Source organism: Heterodontus francisci, chromosome 4 (genome assembly GCF_036365525.1).
Source record: "Heterodontus francisci isolate sHetFra1 chromosome 4, sHetFra1.hap1, whole genome shotgun sequence".
NCBI lineage: Eukaryota > Metazoa > Chordata > Chondrichthyes > Heterodontiformes > Heterodontidae > Heterodontus > Heterodontus francisci.
In genome coordinates this window covers 49896909-49922740 of record NC_090374.1, presented here as the reverse complement: position 1 = coordinate 49922740, position 25832 = coordinate 49896909, and the positions used below count along the sequence as shown (strand labels likewise).

The 25832-nt window shown below is 43.1% G+C and overlaps 1 protein-coding gene across 3 annotated transcripts in view; it reads left to right on the top strand.

Moving 5' to 3' along the window:
* The window catches only part of iqgap2 (IQ motif containing GTPase activating protein 2), a 416923-nt gene that overhangs the window by 330648 nt on the left and 60443 nt on the right, over window positions 1-25832 (top strand). For all 3 annotated transcript variants that reach the window (XM_068029497.1, XM_068029496.1, XM_068029498.1), the window contains 2 exons: window positions 10012-10114; window positions 16648-16789. In XM_068029497.1, coding sequence (XP_067885598.1) covers window positions 10012-10114; window positions 16648-16789 — 245 coding nt within the window. The remainder of the gene's footprint in view (window positions 1-10011; window positions 10115-16647; window positions 16790-25832) is intronic.

Below are 25832 nucleotides of genomic sequence, written 5' to 3'. Positions count from 1 at the left end.
TGCAAATCATTGATATAGATTGTGAACAGCTGGGGCCCAAGCACTGATCCTTGCGGTACCCCACTAGTCACAGCCCGCCAACCTGAGAATGACCCATTTATTCCTACTCTCTGTTTTCTGCCTGTTACCCAATCCTCAATCCATGCTAGTATATTACCTCCAATCCCATGCACTTTAATTTTGCTTACTAACCTCCTATGTGGGACTTGATCAAAAGCCTTCTGAAAGTTCAAATATACCATCCACTGCACCACCACCCCCACCCCCCCCCCCCCCCCCCCCCGCCCCATACCACTCTGCTAACAACATCCTCAAAAAACTCCATCAGTTTGTCAAACATGATTTCCCCTTCATAAATCCGTCTTGACTCTGCCCAATCAGACCATTATTTTCTAAGTGTCTAGTAATCTCATCTTTTATAATAGATTCTAGTATTTTTCCTACTACCGACGTCAGGCTAGCAGGTTTGTGTTTCCCGTTTTTTTTTCTCTCCCTCCTTTCTTAAACAGTGGGGTTACTTTACAACCTTTCAATCTGAAGGCAGAATTGCAAAATTTATAGAATATTGAAAGATGATCACCCATGCATCCACTATCTCCGTATCCATCTCTTTCAACACTCTAGGGTGAAGATCATTGGGTCCTGGGGATTTGTCAGCTTTCAATCCCAATAATTTGTCCAATACTACTTTTTTACTAATCCTAATATCTTTCAGTTTCTCATTCTCACAAGACCCTTGGATCTTAATTATTTCAGGGAGACTTATTGTATCTTCCCCTGAAGACAGACACAAAGTAATTATTTAGCTTTTTTGCCATTCCTCCATTTTCCATTATAAATTCTCCTGTCTCTGCCTATAATGGACCCACAATTATCTTTGCTAATTTTTTCCTTTTTACATACCTATAGAAGCTTTTACAATCCATATTTATATTTCTTGCAAATTTACATTCATATTCTATTCTCTCTATCAATTTTTTGGTCCTCTTTTGCTGGGTTCTAAATTTCTCCCAATCCTCCAGCTTAGACTTTTTTTTTTGGAAAGTTTATAAGCCTCCCCTTTGATTTAATACTATTTTTAGACAAATGTGAGTCCATTATAGGCAGAGACAGGAGAATTTATAATGGAAAATAGAGGAATGGCAAAAAAGCTAAATAGTTACTTTGTGTCTGTCTTCAGGGGGGAAGATACAATAAGGGCGGCGCAGTGGTTAGCACCGCAGCCTCACAGCTGCAGCGACCCGGGTTCAATTCTGGGTACTGCCTGTGTGGAGTTTGCAAGTTCTCCCTGTGACCGTGTGGGTTTTCTCCGGGTGCTCCGGTTTCCTCCCACAGCCAAAGACTTGCAGGTTGATAGGTAAATTGGCCATTATAAATTGCCCCTAGTATAGGTAGGTGGTAGGGGAATATAGGGACAGGTGGGGATGTGGTAGGAATATGGGATTAGTGTAGGATTATTATAAATAGGTGGTTGATGGTCGGCACAGACTCGGTGGGCCGAAGGGCCTGTTTCAGTGCTGTATCTCTAAATAAATAAATAAAATAAATTTAACTTCCTTTGTTCGCCATGGATGACTTGCTTTCCCTATTGGGTTCTTTTGCCTTAAAGGAATGTATGTTTTTTTTTTTGAAAACTCTGCATTAATTCTTTAAGTACTATTCGTTGCCTATCTACCTTCTAATGTATTTTTCCAATCCACCATGGCTAACTTGCTCATCATAGCCTCATAGTTGCCCTTATTTAGATTTAAGAGCCTAGTTTTGGATTGAGCTACATTTTTTCAAACTTTAAGAGTACAATGGGGACTACCAGTCTTTCTGGCTCTTCCCTTGTCAGGAGGCACATGTAAATAAATCTAGGATTTGGCAGCTTGCAACTTCAAACTGTCAGCATGTTGCTGTTTGGTATGCTGTACCACTGAACCATCCACTGTTAAATTCACCCATTTTTTTTTTTAATATCCCACAGTTGAAATGCAGCCTCTTTGGTACACTCATCCTCCTGAGGATGCATATAATACCCTGCTTCCAAGGTGGCTCAGTGGGCAGAGATACCTCTGGGGTTAATTAATTGGGAAAGGTAATGCAAAAGTATTGTCATTTTTCTCCTCTGTGTCCTCTCATTGTGTTGTCATCTTAAATCCTCCTCCCTCACTTAGTGCCTTCCTTCTTCCTGCCCAAATATATATATCTTCATTCGAAAACAGATCTTCCTCCTGCACTCACAATTGCAATGAAGGACAGGTAAATCCAGGGAATGCTATTCTGAAGCATGTCTATATGATATCACTTCAAGAAAACAAGGCATCATTACAATAACTAAGATCAGTTTGAGTGAAGCAGGTGATCAAGAACTTACATCACATTCGCCTTCCATCTTGTGAGAGAGCATCTGATGCAAAAGGAAGAAATCACTCTCATTGAATGCCTTAGTTGTTGCCCATGTCACTGGAGCACATAAAAATGCTAGTGACAAGAATGTGGCAAAGGGGTTTCAATCATGTTATGGTTTACTATGAAATCCTCTGACTCAAAGTCTGAATTTTATCCATATCAATGGTTGAAGAAAAATTCCAGTTTATAATATAATGATGCTTATGACCCAATGCTGTGTGGATACTGCAGTTTTTTGCTGAGAAGTTAATTCAGTCCAAGTTGTGGGCAATTCACGTAGACTCCATCAGTACTGCTCCTTTGCATTTCTATTTCGAGTTATGTTTGACCAGTGCAGGAAAGGATGCCTTCCTGCCCAAGTTTTGCTTCCTCTTTCAGACAATCCAGCTGCGACTGAAGGGAAGAAGCTGATGAGCTGGTTAAACAATTAAAAATGTCACGAATTACGCAGTGAGGATTGATGAATTTGAATGCCAGTTTGAGCCAGATTTCAAACCATAATCCTTTGGTTGGGAATACACTACTTTGTCAGATCCATTGCTAAGTAACCATATTTTCAATCCTGCTGAAATTTGCCAAGTTTTCCTTATGGGTCTGTGCCCCATTTTAGGTTGATTGGCTGCAAAAACACATTTTCTTAGCATTGGCAGTAGCCTAGCCAACCCAAGCAAATAAATCTTAAGCAAGTGTTTGTAATTCTTCAAACAAAAATATTCAGAAGAAATGTAGAGCGGGTTGTAAATTGTTCTGGTCTGGTGAAACCCTGTGATTTAAAAATAGCAATCCTTTGAAGTTGTATCCTTCCCATATTGCTGTGCGCAATGATCCTATATGTAAAATATTTGGATCGTTGCCAGTCTGTCTATAAAAACATGGAAGCTATTCAAATTGAAGGTTTCTTCTTAAAATTGAGCAATAATGTATTGTTTGTGAAACACTATAGTAATCAACAGTATAAGGCCGGCAGTAAAGTGGCTCTGTAAGGAATCTGAAATCAAGCACGTCATTCTTAAAACTGACATAATACAATAACATGTTTCTTCTAATTTTCCTCTGATTAAAGTGATGTTTAATAACATTACATAGAATTACATGGAATGTACAGCACTGAAACAAGCCATGTGGCCCAGCTGATTTATGTCTGTGTTTATGCTCCACATTAGCTTTCTCCTCATCTAACCATATCAGAGTAACCTTCTATTCCTTTCTCCCTCATGTTTGCCTAGCTTCCCCTTAAATGCATCTATGATATCTGCCTCAACATATCCATGTAGTAACAAATTCCACATTCTGACCACTCTGGAAATTTCTTCTGAATTCTTCATTGGATTATTAATGGCGATCTTGTATTTATGGCCTCTAGTTTTGGTCTCTGCTCAAGTGGAAGCATCTTCTCTGTCTACCCTATAAAAAGACTTTCATTATCTTAAAGACCTCTCAATTGGGTCAACTGGCGCACTTCTCTTTTTTAGAGAAAAGAACACCAGCCTGTTCAATCTTTCCTGATTTTTTTATAACCTCACAGTTCTTGTATCCTTCTAAATCTTTTTTGCACCTTCTGCAGTGCCTCTAATACAGTGATGTACTTTGACAGGCACAGTGGCCCATTAAAAAAAAAGAATGTCATTCAAGGGATGAGGAAGTCGCTGGCAATGCCGGCCTTTATTGCCCATCCCTGATTGCCCTTGCAAAGGTGGTGAGGAGCACCTTGAACAGCTGAAGTTCTTCTGGTGTAGGTACACTCATAGTTTTGTTAGGGAGGGATGTCCTGGATTATGACCCAGCGACAAAGATGGAATGGCGATATATTTCCAAGTCAGGATGGTGTGAGACTTGGAGGGGAGTTTGCAGGTGATGGTGTTTCCCTGCACCTGCTGCTCCATTCTTCTAAGTGGTAAAACTTGCAGGTTTGGAAGGTGCCTTTAAATGAGCCTTGGCGGGTTGCTGCAGTGTATCTTTTAAATAGTACACACTGCTGCCACTGTGGGCTGGTGGTAGAGGGAGTGAATGTTTAAGGTAGTGGATGGGTGCCGATCAAGCAGGCTGCTTTGCCCTGGATGGTGTCGCGCTTCTTGGGTATTGTTGGAGCTGCACTCATCCAGGCAAGTGATGAGTATTCCATCACATTCCTGGCTTGTATCTTGTAGCAAACTGACACAGTAAAACGCAGAAAAACATAGCTGTCATGGCAGCTTCTCCCTCACCCTATTATATACACCTAAGCATCTTGAACGGATTTGAAAAAGTCACAAAAAAAAATTGCCCATAAATGTGGCTGCAACAACTTCTCTCCGCTCCTTTCTGAAAGAGTGCAGTATCTCCCACCAAGCCTCTAACTATCAGGGCTGGGAACATCCTCACCCTACTTGCTTTTCAATCACAATTCACTAGCTGATTCGTCATGCTCAGAGGCCCAGTGTAAGCAAACTATGTCAAAGGAGTTCACCTCTGATGTAAAACATTGCTGCTGTCAGTGCACTCCTAAGGGCATAGGCCTCTAGTGTATTTCCACTCTGAACCAGGATCACTGAAGTGCTGCCCTTGAAGCTTGAATGCCTGCTCAAATCCAGACCCAGCCGAGTGCCTTTCTTCCCTGCTTAATTCAAGGTTTTGTCCTTCAACAAAGTTACATGCACAAGTTTTGTCAGTCAACCCAAAAAAATGCTTTTGCAAACAGTTTTCTAGTTTACCATTATATTTGTATGAGTTTGGCTCATATTTGGGTTGCTTCCATAAGTGTGCTTTGTCAGGGAATGTTTATGAAAGTTTCTCAATTTTTTGCTTTGGTTTTAGTGGCTTTTTCCCAAATAAACCAGGACCTTCTGTATGTTATTTTTGACTTTAATAAACTCCTTGCATGTTTTCCATCAATGTACTTGTCTCGCTTCCTCGAAACTCAAAACATCGTTACTTCTGTACCTGTGCTATTTCTAAGCAAGTCAGAGCTTATTTATGAGCTGCTACAATTCCATTGGCATAGCTCAGCAAAGTGTTCCTGAACCATAATTGTAAGGTATGAGAAACTAGTGCGTGCTTCTCAGCTGATCATGCTTTGCCCTCCTTTCAACGCATACTCTGAATTTATTAGGGCTTTGTAACTAATGTACTGCAGAAAGCAAAGACTGCAACATGTCAATATAAACCAGCACTAACTATGGTGGAAAACTTAACAAGTATGTTGAGGTTCTGTAGGAGAAGTTAATGACCTATGAAATAAAATATGTAGCCAAACGTTGGGGTTTCCTAGTAAAATACACGCTCTTGTGCATTTTTGTGGTAAACTTTCCTTAGTATTTATTGAGCACAGATTTATTTTTACCACAACAATGTTATAGCTACCACATTGTCTGGAATGATGGGCAATTAGCACATAAGCTACACAAAAATATTAAGGAAAAATTATTTATGAAAATTATCATGAAAATATAAATGCTGGGAAGAATTACCAAGATTTATTAATTAATGCATTGCATCAACTTTTGCAGTTTTAAAATGTTATCACAGTTTAAACCTTTCACTTGTGTTCAGAGCCACAGAATAAGAGACAAATGTAGGTTAGAGTCAGACTTGGCAAGATTCTTGTCCTCAAGCAATGCAGAGGGAACCTCGCAGAATTGGCATGTACTTGGCAAGTGAATTTCAATATAGATACGTGTAAGGAGGAAGAATAAGGAAGCCACATACTGCTTAGATAATTAAGAGCTTAAATGGGGTAGAGGAACAAAGGGATCTAGGATTACAGAAATACTAATCACCAGAAGTAACAAAACAGGTTAATAAAGCCATTTTTAAAAAAAAAAGCACTGGCGTTCATTTCTGGAGGGTTAGAATGAAAAGCAGAGAAGTCATTTTAAACCGATATCGATTGACAGAGTATTGTGCACCGTTCTCATTTCTTTATTTGTGCAAAATCTATAGAAGCACTGGAGAAGGTGCAAAAAAGGTTCAAAAGGATGATACTGGAACTGAGAGGATATACTTTTCAGGAAAGGCTGATTAGGCTGGGGCTGTTCTAGAAGAGCAAATGCTCAGGGGTGACCTAATAGATATCTTTAAAATTATGAAGAAGTTTGATAAGTTAGACTAAGAGGTGATGTTTCCACTCATGGGAGAGACTAAATCTTGGGGCTGTAAATAGATACTTACCAATATATCCAATAGGGAATTCAAGAGAAACTTCATTATCCAAAGATTGGTAATATCACAAGAAATAATTGGTTCGAATAGCATAGATGCATTTAAGGGGAGTCTAGGTAAACACTTGAGGGAGAAAGAAATAGAAGGAAATGCTGATAGAATTAGATGAAGGGTGGGAGGAGGCTTGTATGGAGTATAGTAGACAAGCTGGATTGAATGGCCTGTTTCCATGCAGTAGAATATATGTAACTATTGTAACCTGTGGCATCTCTCAGCGGCGTGGAGGGAAAATTAAAAAAATCACACTTAGGTGGCCCCTATTAGCATCTGATTACAAAGGACATTGGTGGCATAGAAGCAAACTGTCTCAGCCCATGTTTCTGCAAGTATCAGGTTGAATAGACAAATGTAAAAGGAAGATTGAAAACTTTATGGAGTGTTTTACTGAATCTCTCTCACAAATGTTTGTGCACATTCAGAGACCAGTACAAGTTGTATATACTGCATTCCATGCTAGATTTTAGGTAAGGGCTGTTAGTTGTGTGATTTTCAATACTCCTCCTCCTCTTAGACAGTCCCTCGGGAACGAGGATGACTTCCTTCCACTCCAGGGTTGTGGGTCATTAGGTGACTGAATTGTCCAATCCTGTTACTCCAGGTCCCAAAGTTCATTTCAAGGGGGTGGAAGATGCCTATGCTTGGGTTCTTTCAATGTGGGGTGGCCATTGCGCACTGACTACCACACGGTCCGAGCGAAACAAGGTCTTTGTCCAATGGCAGGGATGGCTGAGACGATTGGAGACCAGGCTCCGCAACACAGCAGGGGACTAATACATACGCATGGCCAGCTGGCAAGCCCAGATGCAGGCCGTGTGAACCTGCGTCAGGGTGTTCTTGAAGGAGTAGCTGAAAGCCTGCTCCAAGGGCTCCCTGGGACCCTGCATGCAGCTGGCAGGAATAGGCTGAAGCAGAAAAACCGGTATAACCAGTTACGGGCTCAGCAGGTTTCTCAATCGCAGCAGTGGTGGGGGAAGGGCAGTAAACTGATCAGTTATTTTAAATATCATAACAGAGCAGCGATTCGGAGACAAAGTTGGGTCTTGTGTTATAACCAGTGTCGTCCAGAGCAAAAGATTATTCTTGATGTTGAGATAAGTCCAGAAATTTGAGGCTAAGTTTCAAACAAGATCTAGATGTAGATTTTTCCAGATCTTTTCCACAGCTCACAGATCAGAAAAAGGCAGCAGATTATGGACGGAAGCAGTCTTACATTTTTCCAGCGCAGGAGTGTGAAGTGTCGGAGGCATGATGACTCTTGGGCAGTCATCTCCCTAGGGAGCTCCTCACTATCTATGTCTATCCGTGGCCATCTACTGCTCTTTCCCACCACTAAATCCTCTCTTCTGTTGATTAAGTTCCCTTGTTTCTAACAGTGGGTGCATTTTTAGCCCAAACTTCACGTTCTTTTTTTTTTTTTTCTTTTGGGCCTCCTTATCTCGAGAGACAATGGATACGCGCCTGGAGGTGGTCAGTGGTTTGTGAAGCAGCGCCTGGAGTGGCTATAAAGGCCAATTCTGGAGTGACAGGCTCTTCCACAGGTGCTGCAGAGAAATTTGTTTGTTGGGGCTGTTGCACAGTTGGCTCTCCCCTTGCGCCTCTGTCTTTTTTCCTGCCAACTACTAAGTCTCTTCGACTCGCCACAATTTAGCCCTGTCTTTATGGCTGCCCGCCAGCTCTGGCGAATGCTGGCAACTGACTCCCACGACTTGTGATCAATGTCACACGATTTCATGTCGCGTTTGCAGACGTCTTTATAACGGAGACATGGACGGCCGGTGGGTCTGATACCAGTGGCGAGCTCGCTGTACAATGTGTCTTTGGGGATCCTGCCATCTTCCATGCGGCTCACATGGCCAAGCCATCTCAAGCGCCGCTGACTCAGTAGTGTGTATAAGCTGGGGGTGTTGGCCGCTTCAAGGACTTCTGTGTTGGAGATATAGTCCTGCCACCTGATGCCAAGTATTTTCCGAAGGCAGCGAAGATGGAATGAATTGAGACGTCGCTCTTGGCTGGCATACGTTGTCCAGGCCTCGCTGCCGTAGAGCAAGGTACTGAGGACACAGGCCTGATACACTCGGACTTTTGTGTTCCGTGTCAGTGCGCCATTTTCCCACACTCTCTTGGCCAGTCTGGACATAGCAGTGGAAGCCTTACCCATGCGCTTGTTGATTTCTGCATCTAGAGACAGGTTACTGGTGATAGTTGAGCCTAGGTAGGTGAACTCTTGAACCACTTCCAGAGCGTGGTCGCCAATATCCGTTAACTGTTAGTTTAAACAGGTTTAAACAGTCTCTGCTGGTACAAACCCATCCCCTGACCTTACCTTGAGTGCTGGTAAAGATCTGGATAAGACCTGGATGTGCTTTTTTTCTCTCATCTGATTTTCAATACACTTTTCTGTTGATACACTATTTTCTTGAGCAAGAAACTGAGACTGCACATTGGTATTCAGTTTGTAGGTTTTAGTTAATGTTTTCCAGTTTGTCATGAATATATGTTGTTACGACCTGGTGAGAGGTGTTTAGGGTTCCCTTTCAGCCTTCACCTGGTCTTACTGTAACAGAGTTTGTTTAAAATTAAACCAACTGTGTTTTTAGCTCCTCGTTGGTGAATCCTTATTCACTGCTTTCCAATTATAAGGCAAAGAAACCAGCACAAAAAGGTTTTCTTAGGTTTAAAGAAGAAAAGTTGAAATTTATTAAACTTAAACTCTAATTCAGTTAACGCCTATTGATACACAACGCCCCACGCTGGCATGCATACGTGATACACATGCAAATAGAGACAGAAAGGAGCAGAAGAAAAATAAAGTGGAAAAGTTTGAGGCAATATCTGAAGAGTTGTTACGGTTCTTCGAGCTCACTGTAGAGTCCTTGATTGTTGGTAGATCTTGCTTTTTGTTGGGGCCCAGTAGTCGTCTTAAACCTTGTTCACTGTAGGAGTTTATTAGTCTTCAGTGGATTCAGAGGCTTGTGAGAAAGAGATGGGAGCAGACAGGAGAGAGATCTTCTCAGCTCAGGAGAAAACAGCTTTCTCCCCAAACTGTTGTTCAAATTCAAAAAACTCAGGTTGCCCAGGTTAGTCATGTGACTAACTGGTTTGACCATGTCTGTTTGTGTATTCGGCCATCTTAGCAGTCAACCTGGAATGCGAGCTCCCCCACCTTCAACGTCTGGTGATCAAAAGTCCATTGTGGGTTGAATGTCAGGGAATGGCTGCTTTGTCCTTCCAAACACCATCTGTTAATATGTCTTTTCCAGCCACAGCTGATCTGTTCAAGTCCAGTAACAGTTTAAAATCAATGTTCATGACAAAATTAATGTGCCTCATTCTTGGCAGGTGGGGACTTAGCATGACAATGTGGATAGTTTAAACTTGTGACAGATTTGTGACCCAGTCTAATTCTTCTCCTTGTGACAGCTGCTGTTAGAGCACCATGAAGCTATTTCTCCAGATCATAATGACCTATTGCATGAGCTCCTGGAAGGATTAGGAAGTGTACCTGATGTTGAAGCTCTGATTGGTAAGTAATTTATGAATTGATTGTAGAATTATTTTTTGTTTTAGGCTAATAAGTAAATGCATCCAGGGTGAATAAACTAATCTTTTTCAAAAATTGAAAGAAAAATAGAAACCTATGCTTAGCTGGATTGTATATTTAGCCACAATGAAATTCTTCTATATTTAAAAATAAGCATTTTTCTGTTTGATTTTTGCTGAAAATGTGTGTAATAGTCGACTCCATTATTTTTATGCTTAGAAATGAATTATCCAATAATTTGAATTAAGCAACAAAATAGCAGCGACTTGGAAATTTAGTGACGAAACAAACTTATATTTATTTGGCGTCTTTAACTAGCCCAGGATATCCCAAAGCACTTCAGTCAATTTTGAAGTGTAGTCACTGTAACATCGGCGAATGTTATGCTTACAACATATGGAATTGTCAGAAAATTTGAATTAAGCTACTAAGTTGAGTGTTGACAGTACATTTCAACAATGGAAGTGCATACACCTATCATATTAACCATTAGAGTCAAAGAGTCGTACAGCATAGAAACAGGCCCTTCGGCCCACCGCGTCCATGCCGACCATAATGCCTATCTATACTAATCCCACCTGCCTGCATTAATTCCATATCCCTCTATGCCTTGCTCATTCAAATACCTGTCCAGATGCCTCTTAAATGTCGCTACTGTTCCTGCCTCCACCACCACCTCAGGCAGATCATTCCAGATACCCCCTATTCTTTGTGTGAAAAATTTACCCATCATCCCCTTTAAACCTCCTCCCTCTCACCTTAAATCTATGCCCTCTAGTTTTAGTCACCCCTACCATGGGAAACAGACTCTGGCTATCTACCCTATCTATGCCCCTCATAATTTTATATACCTCTATCATGTCCCCTCTCAGCCTCCTTCGCTCCAGGGAAAACAGACTCAGCCTATCCAATCTCTCTCTTTATGATTCAAGCCCTCCAAACCAGGCAACATCCTTGTGTATCTTTTCTGCACCCTCCCTAGCTTAATCACATCTTTCCTGTAGTGCGGCAACCAGAACTGCACCCAGTACTCCAAATGCGGCCTAACCGACGTTATATACAACTGTAACGTGACGTCCCAACTCTTGTACTCAATGCCTCGGCCGATGAAGGCTAGCATGCCATACACCACCTTCACCATCCTGTCTACCTGTGTTGCCACTTTCGGGGAACGATGTACTTGCACCCCAAGGTCTCTGTGCTCAACAACACTCCCCAGGGCCCTGCCATTCACTGTATATGTCCTGCCCTGGTTTAACTTCCCAAAATGCATCACTTCACACTTGTTATGCGTTAAATTCCATTTGCCCACTTTCCCAGTTGATCTATATCCCGTTGTAACCTTAGACAACCTTCTTCACTGTCCACTATACCACCAATTTTGGTGTCATCTGCAAACTTACTAATCATGTCCCTTACGTTCACATCCAAGTCATTAATATATATGACAAACAACAGAGGGCCCAGCACCGATCCCTGCAGCACACCACTGGTCTCTGGCCTCCGATCTGAAAAACAACCCTCCGCTACCACCCTCTGCCTCCTATCACCAAGCCAATTTTGTATCCAATTGGCTAGCTCACCCTGGATCCCAAATGTTCGAACCTTCTGGACCAGCCTACCATGCAGGGCCTTGTCAAAGGCCTTGCTAAAGACAAAGAACAGGACAGCACAGGAACAGGCCATTCGGCCCTCCAAGCCTGCGCCGATCTTGATGCCTGCCTAAACTAAAATCTTCTGCACTTCCGGAGACCGTATCCCTCTATTCCCATCCTATTCATGTATTTGTCAAGATGCCTCTTAAACGTCGCTATAGTACCTGCTTCCACCACCTCCCCTGGCAGCAAGTTCCAGGCACTCACCACCCTCTGTGTAAAAAAAACTTGCCTCGCACATCCCCTCTAAACTTTGCCCCTCTCACCTTAAACCTATGTCCCCTAGTAACTGACTCTTCCACCCTGGGAAAAAGCTTCTGACTCTCCACTCTGTCCATGCCGCTCATAACTTTGTAAACCTCTATCATGTCACCCCTCCACCTCCGTTGTTCCAGTGAAAACAATCCGAGTTTATCCAAGCTCTCCTCATAGCTAATGCCCTCCAGACCAGGCAACATCCTGGTAAACCTCTTCTGTACCCTCTCCAAAGCCTCCACGACCAGAATTGCACGCAATATTCTAAGCGTGGCCTAACTAAAGTTCTGTACAGCTGCAGCATGACTTGCCAATTTTTATACTCTATGCCCCGACCGATGAACGCAAGCATGCCGTATGCCTTCTTGACTACCTTATCCACCTGCGTTGCCGCTTTCAGTGACCTGTGGACCTGTACGCCCAGATCTCTCTGCCTGTCAATACTCCTAAGGGTTCTGCCATTTACTGTATACTTCCCACCTGCATTAGATCTTCCAAAATGCATTACCTCACATTTGTCCGGATTAAACTCCATCTGCCATTTCTCCACCCAAGTCTCCAACCGATCTATATCCTGCTGTATCCTCTGACAATCCTCATCACTATCCGCAACTCCACCAACCTTTGTGTCGTCCGCAAACTTACTAATCAGACAAGCTACATTTTCCTCCAAATCATTTATATATACTACAAGGAGCAAAGGTCCCAGCACTGATCCCTGCGGAACACCACTAGTCACATCCCTCCATTCAGAAAAGCACCCTTCCACTGCTTGCCTCTGTCTTCTATGACAGAGTCAGTTCTGTGTCCATCTTGCCAGCTCACCTCTGATCCCGTGTGACTTCACTTTTTGTACCAGTCTGCCATGAGGGACCTTGTCAAAGGCTTTGCTGAAGTCCATATAGATAACATCCACTGCCCTTCCTTCATCAATCATCTTTGTCACTTCCTCAAAAAACTCAATCAAATTAGTGAGACACGACCTCCCCTTCACAAAACCATGCTGCCTCTCACTAATAAGTTCATTTGTTTCCAAATGGGAGTAAAACCTGTCCCGGAGAATCCTCTCTCATTCTTTCCCTACCAGTGACGTAAGGCTCACCAGCCTATAATTTCCGGGATTATCCTTGCTACCCTTCTTAAACAAAGGAACAACATTGGCTATTCTCCAGTCCTCTGGGACCTCACCTGTAGCCAATGAGGATGCAAAGATTTCTGTCAAGGCCCCAGCAATTTCTTCCCTTGCCTCCCTTAGTATTCTGGGGTAGATCCCATCAGGCCCTGGGGACTTATCTACCTTAATGCTTTGCAAGACACCCAACACCACCTCCTTTTTGATAATGAGATGACTGAGACTATCTGCACTCCCTTCCCTGGGCTCATCATCCACCAAGTCCTTCTCTTTGGTCCATGTAGACAACGTCCATTGCCCTGCCCTCGTCAATCCTCTTGGAAAAACTCAATCAAATTGGTGAGACATGATTTCCCACGCACAAAGCCATGCTGACTCTCCCTAATCAGACCATGCCTTTCCAGATGCATATAAATCCTGTCTCTCAGAAGCCCTTCCAATAACTTTCCCACCACAGGCTCATCGGCCTGTAGTTCCCTGGCTTATCCCTGCTACCCTTCTTAAATAAAGGCACACATTAGCTGTCCTCCAGTCTTCCGGTAACTCACCCGTGGCTAACGATGATACAAAAATCTCTGCCAGGGCCCCTGCAATCTCCTCCCTTGCTTCCCATCGCATCCTAGGATACACCTGGTCAGGCCCTGGGGATTTATCCACCTTAATGCGCTTCAAAACCTCCAACACCTCCACCTTTGTAATGTTGATATGCTCCAGGATATTGGTGTTCCCTCACTTGAACTCACTAGCTTCCATGACCACCTCCACGGTAAATACGGACGACAAATATTCATTTAAGACCTCGCCCATTTCCCGTGGCTCCACACATAGCTTGCCACACTGATCCTTAAGGGGACCTACTCTCTCCCTAGCTACCCTTTTACTCTTTAATATACTTATAGAATCTTTTAGGATTCTCCTTTATCTTATCTGCCAGGGAAATCTCATGGCCCCTTTTCGCCCTCCTAATTTCCTTCTTGAGTGTCGTCCTACATCCCCTATACTCTTCGAGGGACTTGCTCGATCCCAGCTGCCTATGCCTGATTATTACTTTATTCTGGAAGCATTTCTGGTTACACTTTACATACTCATTACTATTACATACTCATTACATACTTATTACTAGCACCCAAATCGAAGACAAAGGAAGAGTTTGTCTGCTTTTGGTATACATTAAACTTCAGAATAGTTTTGGGCCTTTTATCTAATGGGATCAGGATTGATGTTGTAGGTCTTACTGCTGATGAGTAGGTGCTAATAAAATATCTTTATTCTAAGACTAGTAGTCAAATTTCTTATCCACACCATGTGCTTCACATAGAGTGCTGGTGCTGAGCAATGATGGACTTTTTCTTCAATCATTCATTCATTCTTAGGATGTGCGCATTGCTGGCAAGGCCACTATTTATTGTTGTTAAGATCAGGTGAGGAGGGGTCTAACAGTTCCCCTCTTTTCCCCCTCCTTGTTTGACCGCATTAGGTTTACTCCTTTTTTGAAAAGGGTATACTTGCCAATTTAGTGAGATTTTAATTGTTTACATGCTGTGATCATAAAAGAGCCAATCGGTCAGGTTTTCTTCAGTTTAACAAAGAAAGAGATTAGCTTTATTATACTTAAACTGATCTAAGTAAAATAATAAAATACGCTCTGTCTTTCACATACACACACGCGCACTCAAAGTTTACACGCGTGCACAAATAGATTACAGAGTGAGGGGAGGGAGGATAGATTGGTCAAATTAGAATCCAGAGAAATAAAAGGTGTATACGTCTGTGGGGGTTGGTCACACAGCTGGCTTCAGGCTGAATTCGTGGTTGTGCAACTTTCCTTTGGTGGTCCTGAGGCTTCCGATTTGAAGATGTGGGCAGCTGATTCGGTTGTTCTGCTGGAGATGGTAGTGCGGGGTTGATTTCCCTCAAGGAATCTCTGTCTGCAGCAGGGGTGTCCCTGGGTGATCACAGTCAGTGAACAGGGTCCGAAGCTTGCAAAGTGGGTTTGGGAGAGAGGAAGGAGGGACCCGACTCGGTTTTCTCTTGTCAGCGTCTAGCTGCTTGTCTCTTTACTGCAGAGAAAAGAGAAACTAAGCACACAAAGGGTGTGCCTGTCACATGACCATCACCCAGTGATTCAAACATGATTGTTACCAGTGTAGTCCCCCTTGCAACTTTATTAGTGCATGGCTGGGAATCCCCTTCTCATAGTTAAGGTCCCATTGTTCAAATGATTAGGTTTAGTGATTTGTCTCTGCCAGTTGAATGCCTCAGGTGATTGCCTTGGTGCCTTACTAATGGGGACAGGATATGTGGTTCACTCTAATTCCCCAGGTCACTGCCCTTGATGGGCCTGTGCAGACATGGTGTTTCCATCTCAGTGGATTGGAATGTGAAAGGTACAGCGATGCAAATTAGGGTAACAATCTTTAGCTGCGAGCTGTCGTCACCTTTAGTTTCTTTTTTGAAAAATTCAATTCAGGTTTCCAGCCGGTGGATTAAAAATCATCATTCAACATAAAGCATGTTTTCATGACAATTGCCCATCTCTAATTGTCCTTGAGAACCTTGGTTCACCACCAACTTTAATATAACTGAGTGACTTTCTAGTCCATTTCGGAGGACAGTTAAGAATCAGCCAAATTGCCGTGGGTGTGGGATCACATAGGTCAGACTGGGTAAGGACGGCAGATTTCCTTTCCTTCCCCAAAGGACATTAGTGAACCAGGTGGCTCTTTAACAGTCCCGTAGTTTCATGTTTGCCATTATGGATACTATCACTTTATTCAAGATTTATTTCATTATTTAACTGAATTTAAATTCCCCAGCTGCCATGGTGGGATTTGAAATGTTATCTCTGGGTCATTAGTGCAGGCTTCTGGATTACTGGTCCAGTAACGTATATCTTATGCTACCGTGCCACTAATGGTCAAAGATACAGTCACAAAGACTTTTAAAAACAGGGAAAGAAGGAGCTTCAAGGTTAATTGTGCCCAGAAGCTCAGAATATTTGCTGGTAACAGATGGGCTTCATTTCACATTTCAAACCCAGTTCCCAGAATCCTCCCAAAACATGCCACACTTTCATAGTAAAAAAGCAGATTCAATTTCATGTGTTACACGAAGCACAGTTTCTTAACTAATTGTACTAATTTTTACAACTGTTTGTGGAGATTTTTTTAAATTTTAGTTTTCTTTACCAATGCTTATCTGGGGATTTGATATTCTTACTAGTTTAAATGAAAATTTTCTGGTTTTACAATATTTCCTTTTGGCTAGACTCCTGAATATGGTTCAGATGACTCTCATAAATTAGAAGCTTTAGTAGATGCTGTCATTACAATTGTGTTTGCATGTTGTATGTCTGATGGATTTTGTCAATGTGTTACGTATATTCGGGAACAGTCTAAACATATCTGACCTCATTAGTCCAGAGAGTTAACAGTTACTATCATTAAAACTGAATGCAATTTCCTCCTTCCCAGGAGAAGGGGCTGTTGACCCGAATGACCCCAACAAAGAAAATATACTTTCTCAGCTTGCAAAGACAGGAGTCTCACTCACATTGACCAGCAAGATTGAGTTGCGAGAAGGGGAGGACAGAGACATGAAGAGTTTGATGATAAAGTAAGTGTTGTCTAAGAACAACTTATCTGGTTGCAGGCTAATTTTTCCCTTTGTATCACTAAGTGAAAGAGGAAAAGTGGGGGGTATGGAACTCAGGCTGTAAATTGATGAAATATTCTGCGACACCTGACCATAACCAATATAGTACTCTGTATAATACATCTCAGGAGTCCTATTTTAATTCTCATTAAGAAAAAAAATCACACTCCTCTGCTTGTTTCTCTTTATGACTACTAGCTGAACAACAAGGTGTAGTATCACTAGTGTATTTACAGTCAGCAGCTCTGCGTATTTGCATGCTGCTTTCAAGTTCACAGTTATATTGCATTGAAATTAGATATATTTAATAATACACCAGTACACTGACAAATTGTATAATTCTTGATCTGTAAGTAAGACTCTAGTAAACTTGATGATGACTGACTTCAGCTTACATAATTGGAATTTTCACTGTAATGTGCAAGCACAGTGATGATTTATCAGCCGTCTGTCTGAAAAAGATGTGCTTGTGTGAAACACGATAGAACAGATATGTCTAGCTGTAATGTACTTCTGTCTGTGTGTTTGGGTATATGCTGAGCATTGCGAATATTGACACGAAGGGGTCATAGAGAGATACGGCACTGAAACAGGCCCTTTGGCCCACCGAGTCTGTGCCAACCATCAACGACCCATTTATACTAATCCTACATTAATCCCATATTTCCTACCACATCCCCACCATTCTCCTACCACCTACCTACACTAGGGGCAATTTACAATGGCCAATTTACTCAGCAACCTGCAAGTCTTTGGCTGTGGGAGGAAACAGGAGGACCCGGCGGAAACCCACGCCGTCACAGGGAGAACTTGCAAACTCTGCACAGGCAGTACCCAGAACCGACCTCTTTAGGGTGTTGTATTCTGCCAAATGAGACTGCATGGTGACTGTGACACATTGATTAGATTCATTCATTAGATGTTGGTGTGATTATTGATCATTTGCTTTAGGTAATGCTGTATTCAACCAGATTTTCTGAATGTCATTTTGTCTTGGTAAAAGAAAACCTTGTAGTTAGTATAGGACAGGCACATTTATTTACTAAATGTATAATTGGTTTTGGGTACTGCAGTTTTCAGGTTTTTGCATTAGATACTCTCTCAGATTCAGAGTCTGGCTACTCTCATAGATAAATCTTGTGTCTTTTACTGCCCAATATCTAGTTAATTGTGATCCAATGGATTGTAACAGAGCCCTTGCTGTATACACTGGTTACTGGAATGCATCGTCTGCTGCCACACAAATTCATTCTTTCTAAAAAAAAAAAAAGGACTGAAATGCACTCTGTTGAGCCAATTCACAATTTCTAACCAACATATAGTTTATTTTCTATACATCACTTGGATGCACTTTTCATAATTAGAACAATCAATTTCCTGTGCTGCGCACTCATGGGACTCAATAAAGACTCAATTTACTTTGTTGTCTAATCTCATTATTAGACTCAATTTCAGGCTACCTCCTTATTGTGGAGAAAATACTGAAAACATCACAGAAATATTCGTTCAGAAGCTCTGCTTGGGAAACAGAGGGAAAATGTATAAAAGCAAAGTATTGCAGATGCTGGAAATCTGCAACATAAACAGAAAATGCAAGGAAATACTGGACAGTTCTGACGAAAGGTCACACTGACCTGAAACGCTAACTCTGCTTTTTTTTCTCCACATATGCTGCCTGACCTGTTGAGTATTTCCAGAATGTTCTGTTTTTATTTGAGTCAAACTGTAGTTTTCTACAGTTAATGACTAGTTAACTCCTTGCTCAGCATGATAGAGCCTCCCTCAAATGGCTCGGAACGCATACTGTCCATCCGACTGCTCACCACCTCTGGTCCAGTACACCTACTCAGCATCTATGCTCCAACACTCTGCTCCCCACCTGAAGCTAAATACCAGTTCTATGAACAACTCCATAACATCATTAGCAGCATCCCCAATACCGAACACCTATTCCTGCTGGGGGACTTCAATGCCAGGGTTGGGGCCGACCATGACTGATGGCCCTCCTGCCTTGGGCGCTATGGCGTTGGAAGGATGAATGAGAACGGGCAGAGATTGCTTGAGTTGTGTACCTATCATAACCTCTGCATCACCAACTCGTTCTTTCACACTAAACCCTGTCACCAGGTTTCATGGAGGCACCCAAGATCGCGTCGTTGGCACCAGCTAGACCTCATTGTCACAAGGCGAGCCGCCTTAAACAGTGTTCAAATCACACGCAGCTTCCACAGTGCAGACTGCACACCGACCACTCCCTGGTGTGCAGCAAGGTTAGACTCAGACCAAAGAAGTTGCATCATTCCAAGCAGAATTTCTCACCCACAGCTGTTACAAAAATTTCTAAATTCACTTGTAACAACCCTTCAAAACACTCCCACAGGTGATGGTGAGACCAAGTGGACCCACATCAGAGGGCCATCTATGAGTCAACTTTGACCACCTATGGCAAAAGTGCGAAGAGAAATGCAGACTGGTTTCAATCTCATAATGAAGAGCTGGAACCTGTCATAGCCGCGAAGCGCATTGCACTGTTGAACTACAAGAAAGCCCCCAGTGATTTAACATCCGCAGCACTTAAAGCAGCCAGAAGCACTGCACAAAGAACAGCCAGGCACTGCGCAAACGACTACTGGCAACACCTATGCAGTCATATTCAGCTGGCCTCAGACACTGGAAACATCAGAGGAATGTATGATGGCATGAAGAGAGCTCTTGGGCCAACCATCAAGAAGATCGCCCCCCTCAAATCTAAGTCAGGGGACAAAATCACTGACCAACACAAACAAATGGACTGCTGGGTTGAGCACTACCTAGAACTGTACTCCAGGGAGAATGCTGTCACTGAGACTGCCCTCAATGCAGCCCAGCCTCTACCAGTCATGGATGAGCTGGACATACAGCCAACCAAATCGGAACTCAGTGATGCCATTGATTCTCTAGCCAGCGGAAAAGCCCCTGGGAAGGACAGCATTACCCCTGAAATAATCAAGAGTGCCAAGCCTGCTATACTCTCAGCACTACATGAACTGCTATGCCTGTGCTGGGACGAGGGAGCAGTACCCCAGGACATGCGCGATGCCAATATCATCACCCTCTATAAAAACAAAGGTGACCGCGGTGACTGCAACAACTACCGTGGAATCTCCCTGCTCAGCATAGTGGGGAAAGTCTTTGCTCGAGTCGCTCTGAACAGGCTCCAGATGCTGGCCGAGCGCGTCTACCCTGAGGCACAGTGTGGCTTTTGTGCAAAGAGATCGACCGTTGACGTGCTGTTCTCCCTTCGTCAGATACAGGAGAAATGCCGTGAACAACAGATGCCCCTCTACATTGCTTTCATTGATCTCACCAAAGCCTTTGACCTCGTCAGCAGACGTGGTCTCTTCAGACTACTAGAAAAGATTGGATGTCCACCAAAGCTACTAATTATCATCACCTCATTCCATGACAATATGAAAGGCACAATTCAACATGGTGGCTCCTCATCAGAGCCCTTTCCTATCCTGAGTGGCGTGAAACAGGGCTGTGTTCTCGCACCCACACTTTTTGGGATTTTCTTCTCCCAACTGCTTTCACATGCGTTCAAGTCCTCTGAAGAAGGAACTTTCCTCCACACAAGATCAGGGGGCAGGTTGTTCAACCTTGCCCATCTAAGAGCGAAGTCCAAAGTATGGAAAGTCCTCATCAGGGAACTCCTCTTTGCTGACGATGCTGCTTTAACATCTCACACTGAACAGTGCCTGCAGAGTCTCATCGACAGGTTTGCGGCAGCCTGCAATGAATTTGGCCTAACCATCAGCCTCAAGAAAACTAACATCATGGGGCAGGACGTCAGAAATGCTCCATCCATCAATATTGGCGACCACGCTCTGGAAGTGGTTCAAGGGTTCACCTACCTAGGCTCAACTATCACTAGTAACCTGTCTCTAGATGCAGAAATCAACAAGCGCATGGGTAAGGCTTCCACTGCTATGTCCAGACTGGCCAAGAGAGTGTGGGAAAATGGCGCACTGACACGGAACACACAAGTCCGAGTGTATCAGGCCTGTGTCCTCAGTACCTTGCTCTATGGCAGCGAGGCCTGGACAACATATGCCAGCCAAGAGCAACGTCTCAATTCATTCCATCTTCGCTGCCTCCGGAGAATACGTGGCATCAGGTGGCAGGACCGTATCTCCAACACAAAAGTCCTCGAGGCGGCCAACATCCCCAGCTTGTACACACTACTGAGTCAGCAGCGTTTGAGATGGCTTGGCCATGTGAGCCGCATGGAAGATGGCAGGATCCCCAAAGGCACATTGTACAGCGAGCTCGCCACTGGTATCAGACCCACCGGCCATCCATGTCTCCGCTTTAAAGACGTCTGCAAACGCGACATGAAATCCTGTGAAATTGATCACAAGTCGTGGGAGTCAGTTGCCAGCATTCGCCAGAGCTGGCGGTCAGCCATAAAGACAGGGCTAAAATGTGGCGAGTCGAAGAGACTTAGTAGTTGGCAGGAAAAAAGACAGAGGCGCAAGGGGAGAGCCAACTGTGCAACAGCCCCGACAAACAAATTTCTCTGCAGCACCTGTGGAAGAGCCTGTCACTCTAGAATTGGCCTTTATAGCCACTCCAGGCGCTGCTTCACAAACCACTGACCACCTCCAGGTGTGTATCCATTGTCTCTCGAGATAAGGAGGCCCAAAAGAATGGCATTTGTTCTGATGATGCAACCTTCCACAATAGCGCTTCTAACAAGTCTTCGTTTTTCCTCAACCAAGGATTCCACGCACTGTGGTTGACAGGTCCCTCAAACATGTCCGACCTATTTCCCGCACTTATGCCCTCACCCCCTTCCCCTCCCTCCCAGAACCGCGGCAGGGTTCCCCCTTGTCCTCACTTTCCACCCGACCAGCCTCCACATCCTCCACTATTTCTGCCACCTCCAACGTGATGCCACCACCATACACATCATTCATTCCCCTCCCCTGTCAACATTCCGAAAGGATCGTTCCCTCCGTGACACCCTGGTCCACTCTTCCATCAGGCCTGACACATCATCCCCTTCCCATGGCACCTTCCCATGCAATTGCATGAGGTGTAATACCTGCCCTTTTACCTCCTCTCTCCTCAGCATCTAAAGCTCCAAACACTCCTTCCAGGTGAAGCAGTGATTTGCTTGTTGTACTTTCAATTTCGTGTGCTGTAATTGTCGCTCACAATGCGGTCGCCTCTACATCTGGGGAGAACAAACGCTGATTGGGTGACCGCTTTGTGGAACACCTCCGCTGTGTCCAAAAGCATGACCCCAAGCATCCGGTTACTTGCCATTTCAACACCACCACCCCCCCAGCCCCCCCACTCTCATGCCCATATTTCTGTCCTTGGCCTGCTGCAGTGTTCCAGTGAACATCAACGCAAGCTCGAGGAGTAGAACCTGATCTTTCGATTAGGCACTCTACAGCTTTGCAGACTCCACCTTGAGTTCAACAATTTCAGAGCATGACTGAACTTTTTTTATATTTTTCCTTTTTTTAAATTTTAGTTTTTAACCATGTGCCAGTTTTTTCATGTGGACAGAGCTGCTCACTAGTCTGTCATTAATACACTCTCTGAACCTAGCTTTGTCTTTCTCCACAAGCATTAACACGTTCTTTGCTTTTGTCCCATGACAGCTTTGTTACTTAATCCCTCCTGCCCTCTGTCCTATCGCGCACCTTCCCTTTTGTTCTCTCCACCCCCTCCTTCACTTGCTTAAAACCTAAATCTTTTCTAACCTTTGCCAGTTCTGATGAAAGGTCACGGACCTGAAATGTTAACTCTGCTTCTCTTCTCCACAGATGCTGCCTAACCTGCTGAGTATTTCCAGCACTTTGTTTTTATACTAGTTACTGACTTTTTACTGTGTTTATCTATAATATTTGGGTGGTATTATCCAAGTTTCTAGTTCAGTTGGTTCAGCTAAAATAAACTATAAAATATGTCATAAATAAAAACAAGACATGCTGGAAATACTCAGCAGGTCTGGCAACATATGTGGAGAGAGAAACAGAGTTAACGTTTCAGATCAGTGACCCTTCATCAGAACTATATTATATAAAATATGTCAGCTTGGCTTCGCTGGTAACACTGTTTCCTGATTCAGTTGTTTATATATTTGAGATATATATATATAGAGTTGGCCTGTGCTTCAGTGCAGTCTTGAAGGAGTACTGCATTGCCAAAAGTGCAGATGAGATGTTGAACTGAGGCCCTTTGTCTGCTCCTATGGTTCATGTTGATGCAAAGGTGCCACAATTCAATGAAAAGCAGCTGATTTTCCAGCATCTTAGCCAACATTTCTCCTGCAATCAATATTGGCAAAATCCGATTAACTGGCTGTTTGTTCATTTGCCATTGGTGAAATTGCACTCTGCATAAATTGTTTGCTGCATTTGCCTGCAGTGTTCATGTTACTGCACATTAATTAATTATATTTAAAGGCCAGTGAAAAGGGATATAGGCATTAGACAAATGCAAGTCTTTAAAGCAAAGTTAGCAGTACAAATGCTTTAAAGTTGTTGAGACTTTCTGTTCTTCCTTTTTTTCTAAGGGGGAAAAGAAATTAAAATAACTGCATTCAATACTTTTTGGTTAACTTCCCCTGCTTGCCTGAAATTGGTAAATGGTTGTTTGGGGTGGGGGAGGGGGTTTAGTGAGGTCAGTTAAAATGGAATGTGTGACTTAATTTGCTGCTGTGATCTGGCTGAGTGCAATTTTAAATTGCAGGTGGCAAGGACACCTGCCACAAACCAGTAGGGGTCTCTTTAAGTATGGGCTTTAATTATGTCATTTGAGGCCCTGTAAGCTATTTTATCCTGAGGCCGGAGTCGGGGAAGATTGGCAGCCTCCTTACCAGACCAAGCTTGCTGAGAACAGTATGTAGGGCCAGAAGAAGCCTAACAAAATGTTTTTGTAGCTTCAGTTCTGGGCCCGCAGGAGCACTTGCCAAGGTCTCACAAGGAAACCGTGGTCCTCCCATGCTTTGGGCTTTCTACTGTACCCCAATTGGAATTAAACTCATGGGGCAGTCGGCTGAGGCAGGGGACGGTTCCTTCTGCTGCCTGATTTTAAAGAGCCAGACAGCCACTTCCTGCTAACTTCCCAGCTGTTTGTTCAGGAAGTCAACGGGTGGCATGTTAATGGAAACCAGCCATTAAAATTGGGCAAAAATGGTTGGCTGCTCAATTTGCCACATTCCCACTCAGGAATTAACGTTAATCCTACTCATAGAGTCATAGTTATACAGCACAGAAACAGGCCCTTCGGCCTATCATGTCTGTGCCAGCCATCGAGCACCTAACTATTCTAATCCCATTTTCCAGCACTTGGCCCATAGCCTTGTATGCTATGGCGTTTCAAGTGCTCATCTAAATACTGTTGTTCATTAGAGTTAATTGTAAACTGTGGATAATCCTTAGACATTGGGAATCTCCATTTTGGGTAATAAAAGCAAAATACTGCGGATGCTGGAAATCTGAAATAAAAACAAAGTGCTTGGAAATACTCAGCAGGTCTGGCAGCATCTGTGGAGAGAGAAGCAGAGATAATGTTTCAGGTCAGTGACCTTTCATCCATTTTGGGTTATTGTTTCATTCAGCCTAAGACAGCACACACTGTGCTGCATTTTGTGTCACATAGGAGATAAAAGGTTAATTTTTTTAAAGAAATACAACAACTTGCATTTTTTTTACTTTGTTAAAAGCCTATTGTCAGACCCCATCTTTAAATATTCTCTTAATGTGGGTTAATGTAAATTAGCTTTTCAGACATCAAGGATTTAAGTTTGCTTTGCCCTTTCTTTCACAGGACAGCCTATCATCTTGCAAATTCAATTTAATATTAGCATTGAAGTAAAGAGAGTATTTAATTTGGTCACAATATATTGGCTTGGTCAAAGATTGAAATTCCTTTCTAGACTAGGTTTCCAAAAACTGCATAGACTCTTGGGTTGGCCACTTGACAATTCTAATAGCCCAAAAACAAAATCTAGTCTAACCACAATCTTTCAACCACAGCTCATGACTCTCATCCCTGATTTTCTTTTATTCTTGGCTTATTTCCCTACTACTAAACAAGTCTCTGTTGTTTCCATATTGCTCTCCTCGTCATGAGCTTGTCATTTTCTCACAGTCTGTCTCATGGAATCTTTCACCACAGAAGGCCATTCAGCCCATCATGCCTGTGCCGGCTGGTTGAAGGAGCTCTAATTTTGTCCTATAACTCAACTTTTTCTCTATAACACTGCAAATTCGTCATAGGAACATAGGACTCAGGAGCAGGAGTAGGCCATTCAGCCCTTTGAACCTGCTCCACCATTCGATAAGATTATAGCTGATCTTGTTGTTGTCTCAACTCCACTTTCCTATCTGCCCCCATAATCATTGATTCCCTTATCTATCAAAAATCTATCTCACTCGGTCTTAAATAAATTCAATGACCCACTCTCCTCTGCTTTCTGAGGAAGAGAATTCCACAGATTAATGACCCTTTGAGAAAAAAAATTCTCCTCATCTCTGTCTTAAAAAGGAACCCTCTTATTCTTAAACTGTCTCCCCTAGTTCGAGTTTCCCACACAAGGAAACATCCTCCCTCTTCCTTGACTCTATCAAGTCGTTAGCGTTATATGTTTCAATTAGATCATTTCTCATTCTCCTAAATTCCATTGGGTATAGGCCCAACCTGTTCTACCGTTCTTCATAAGATAAGCCGAATTAGTCAAGTGAACTTCTCTGAACTGCTTCTAATGCAATTATATCCTCTTTCAAATAAGGAGACCAAAACTGTACACAGTACTCCAAGGTCTCACCAAGGTCCTGTACAGCTGCAATAAAACTTCCCTACTTTTATACTCTATTTCCCTTCAATAAATGCCAGCATTCCATTTGCCTTTCTAATCACTTGCTGGACCTGCATACTAACCTTTTGTGATTCATGTACCAGGACATCCAGATCCCTCTGTACCACTGCATTCTGCAATCTCTCT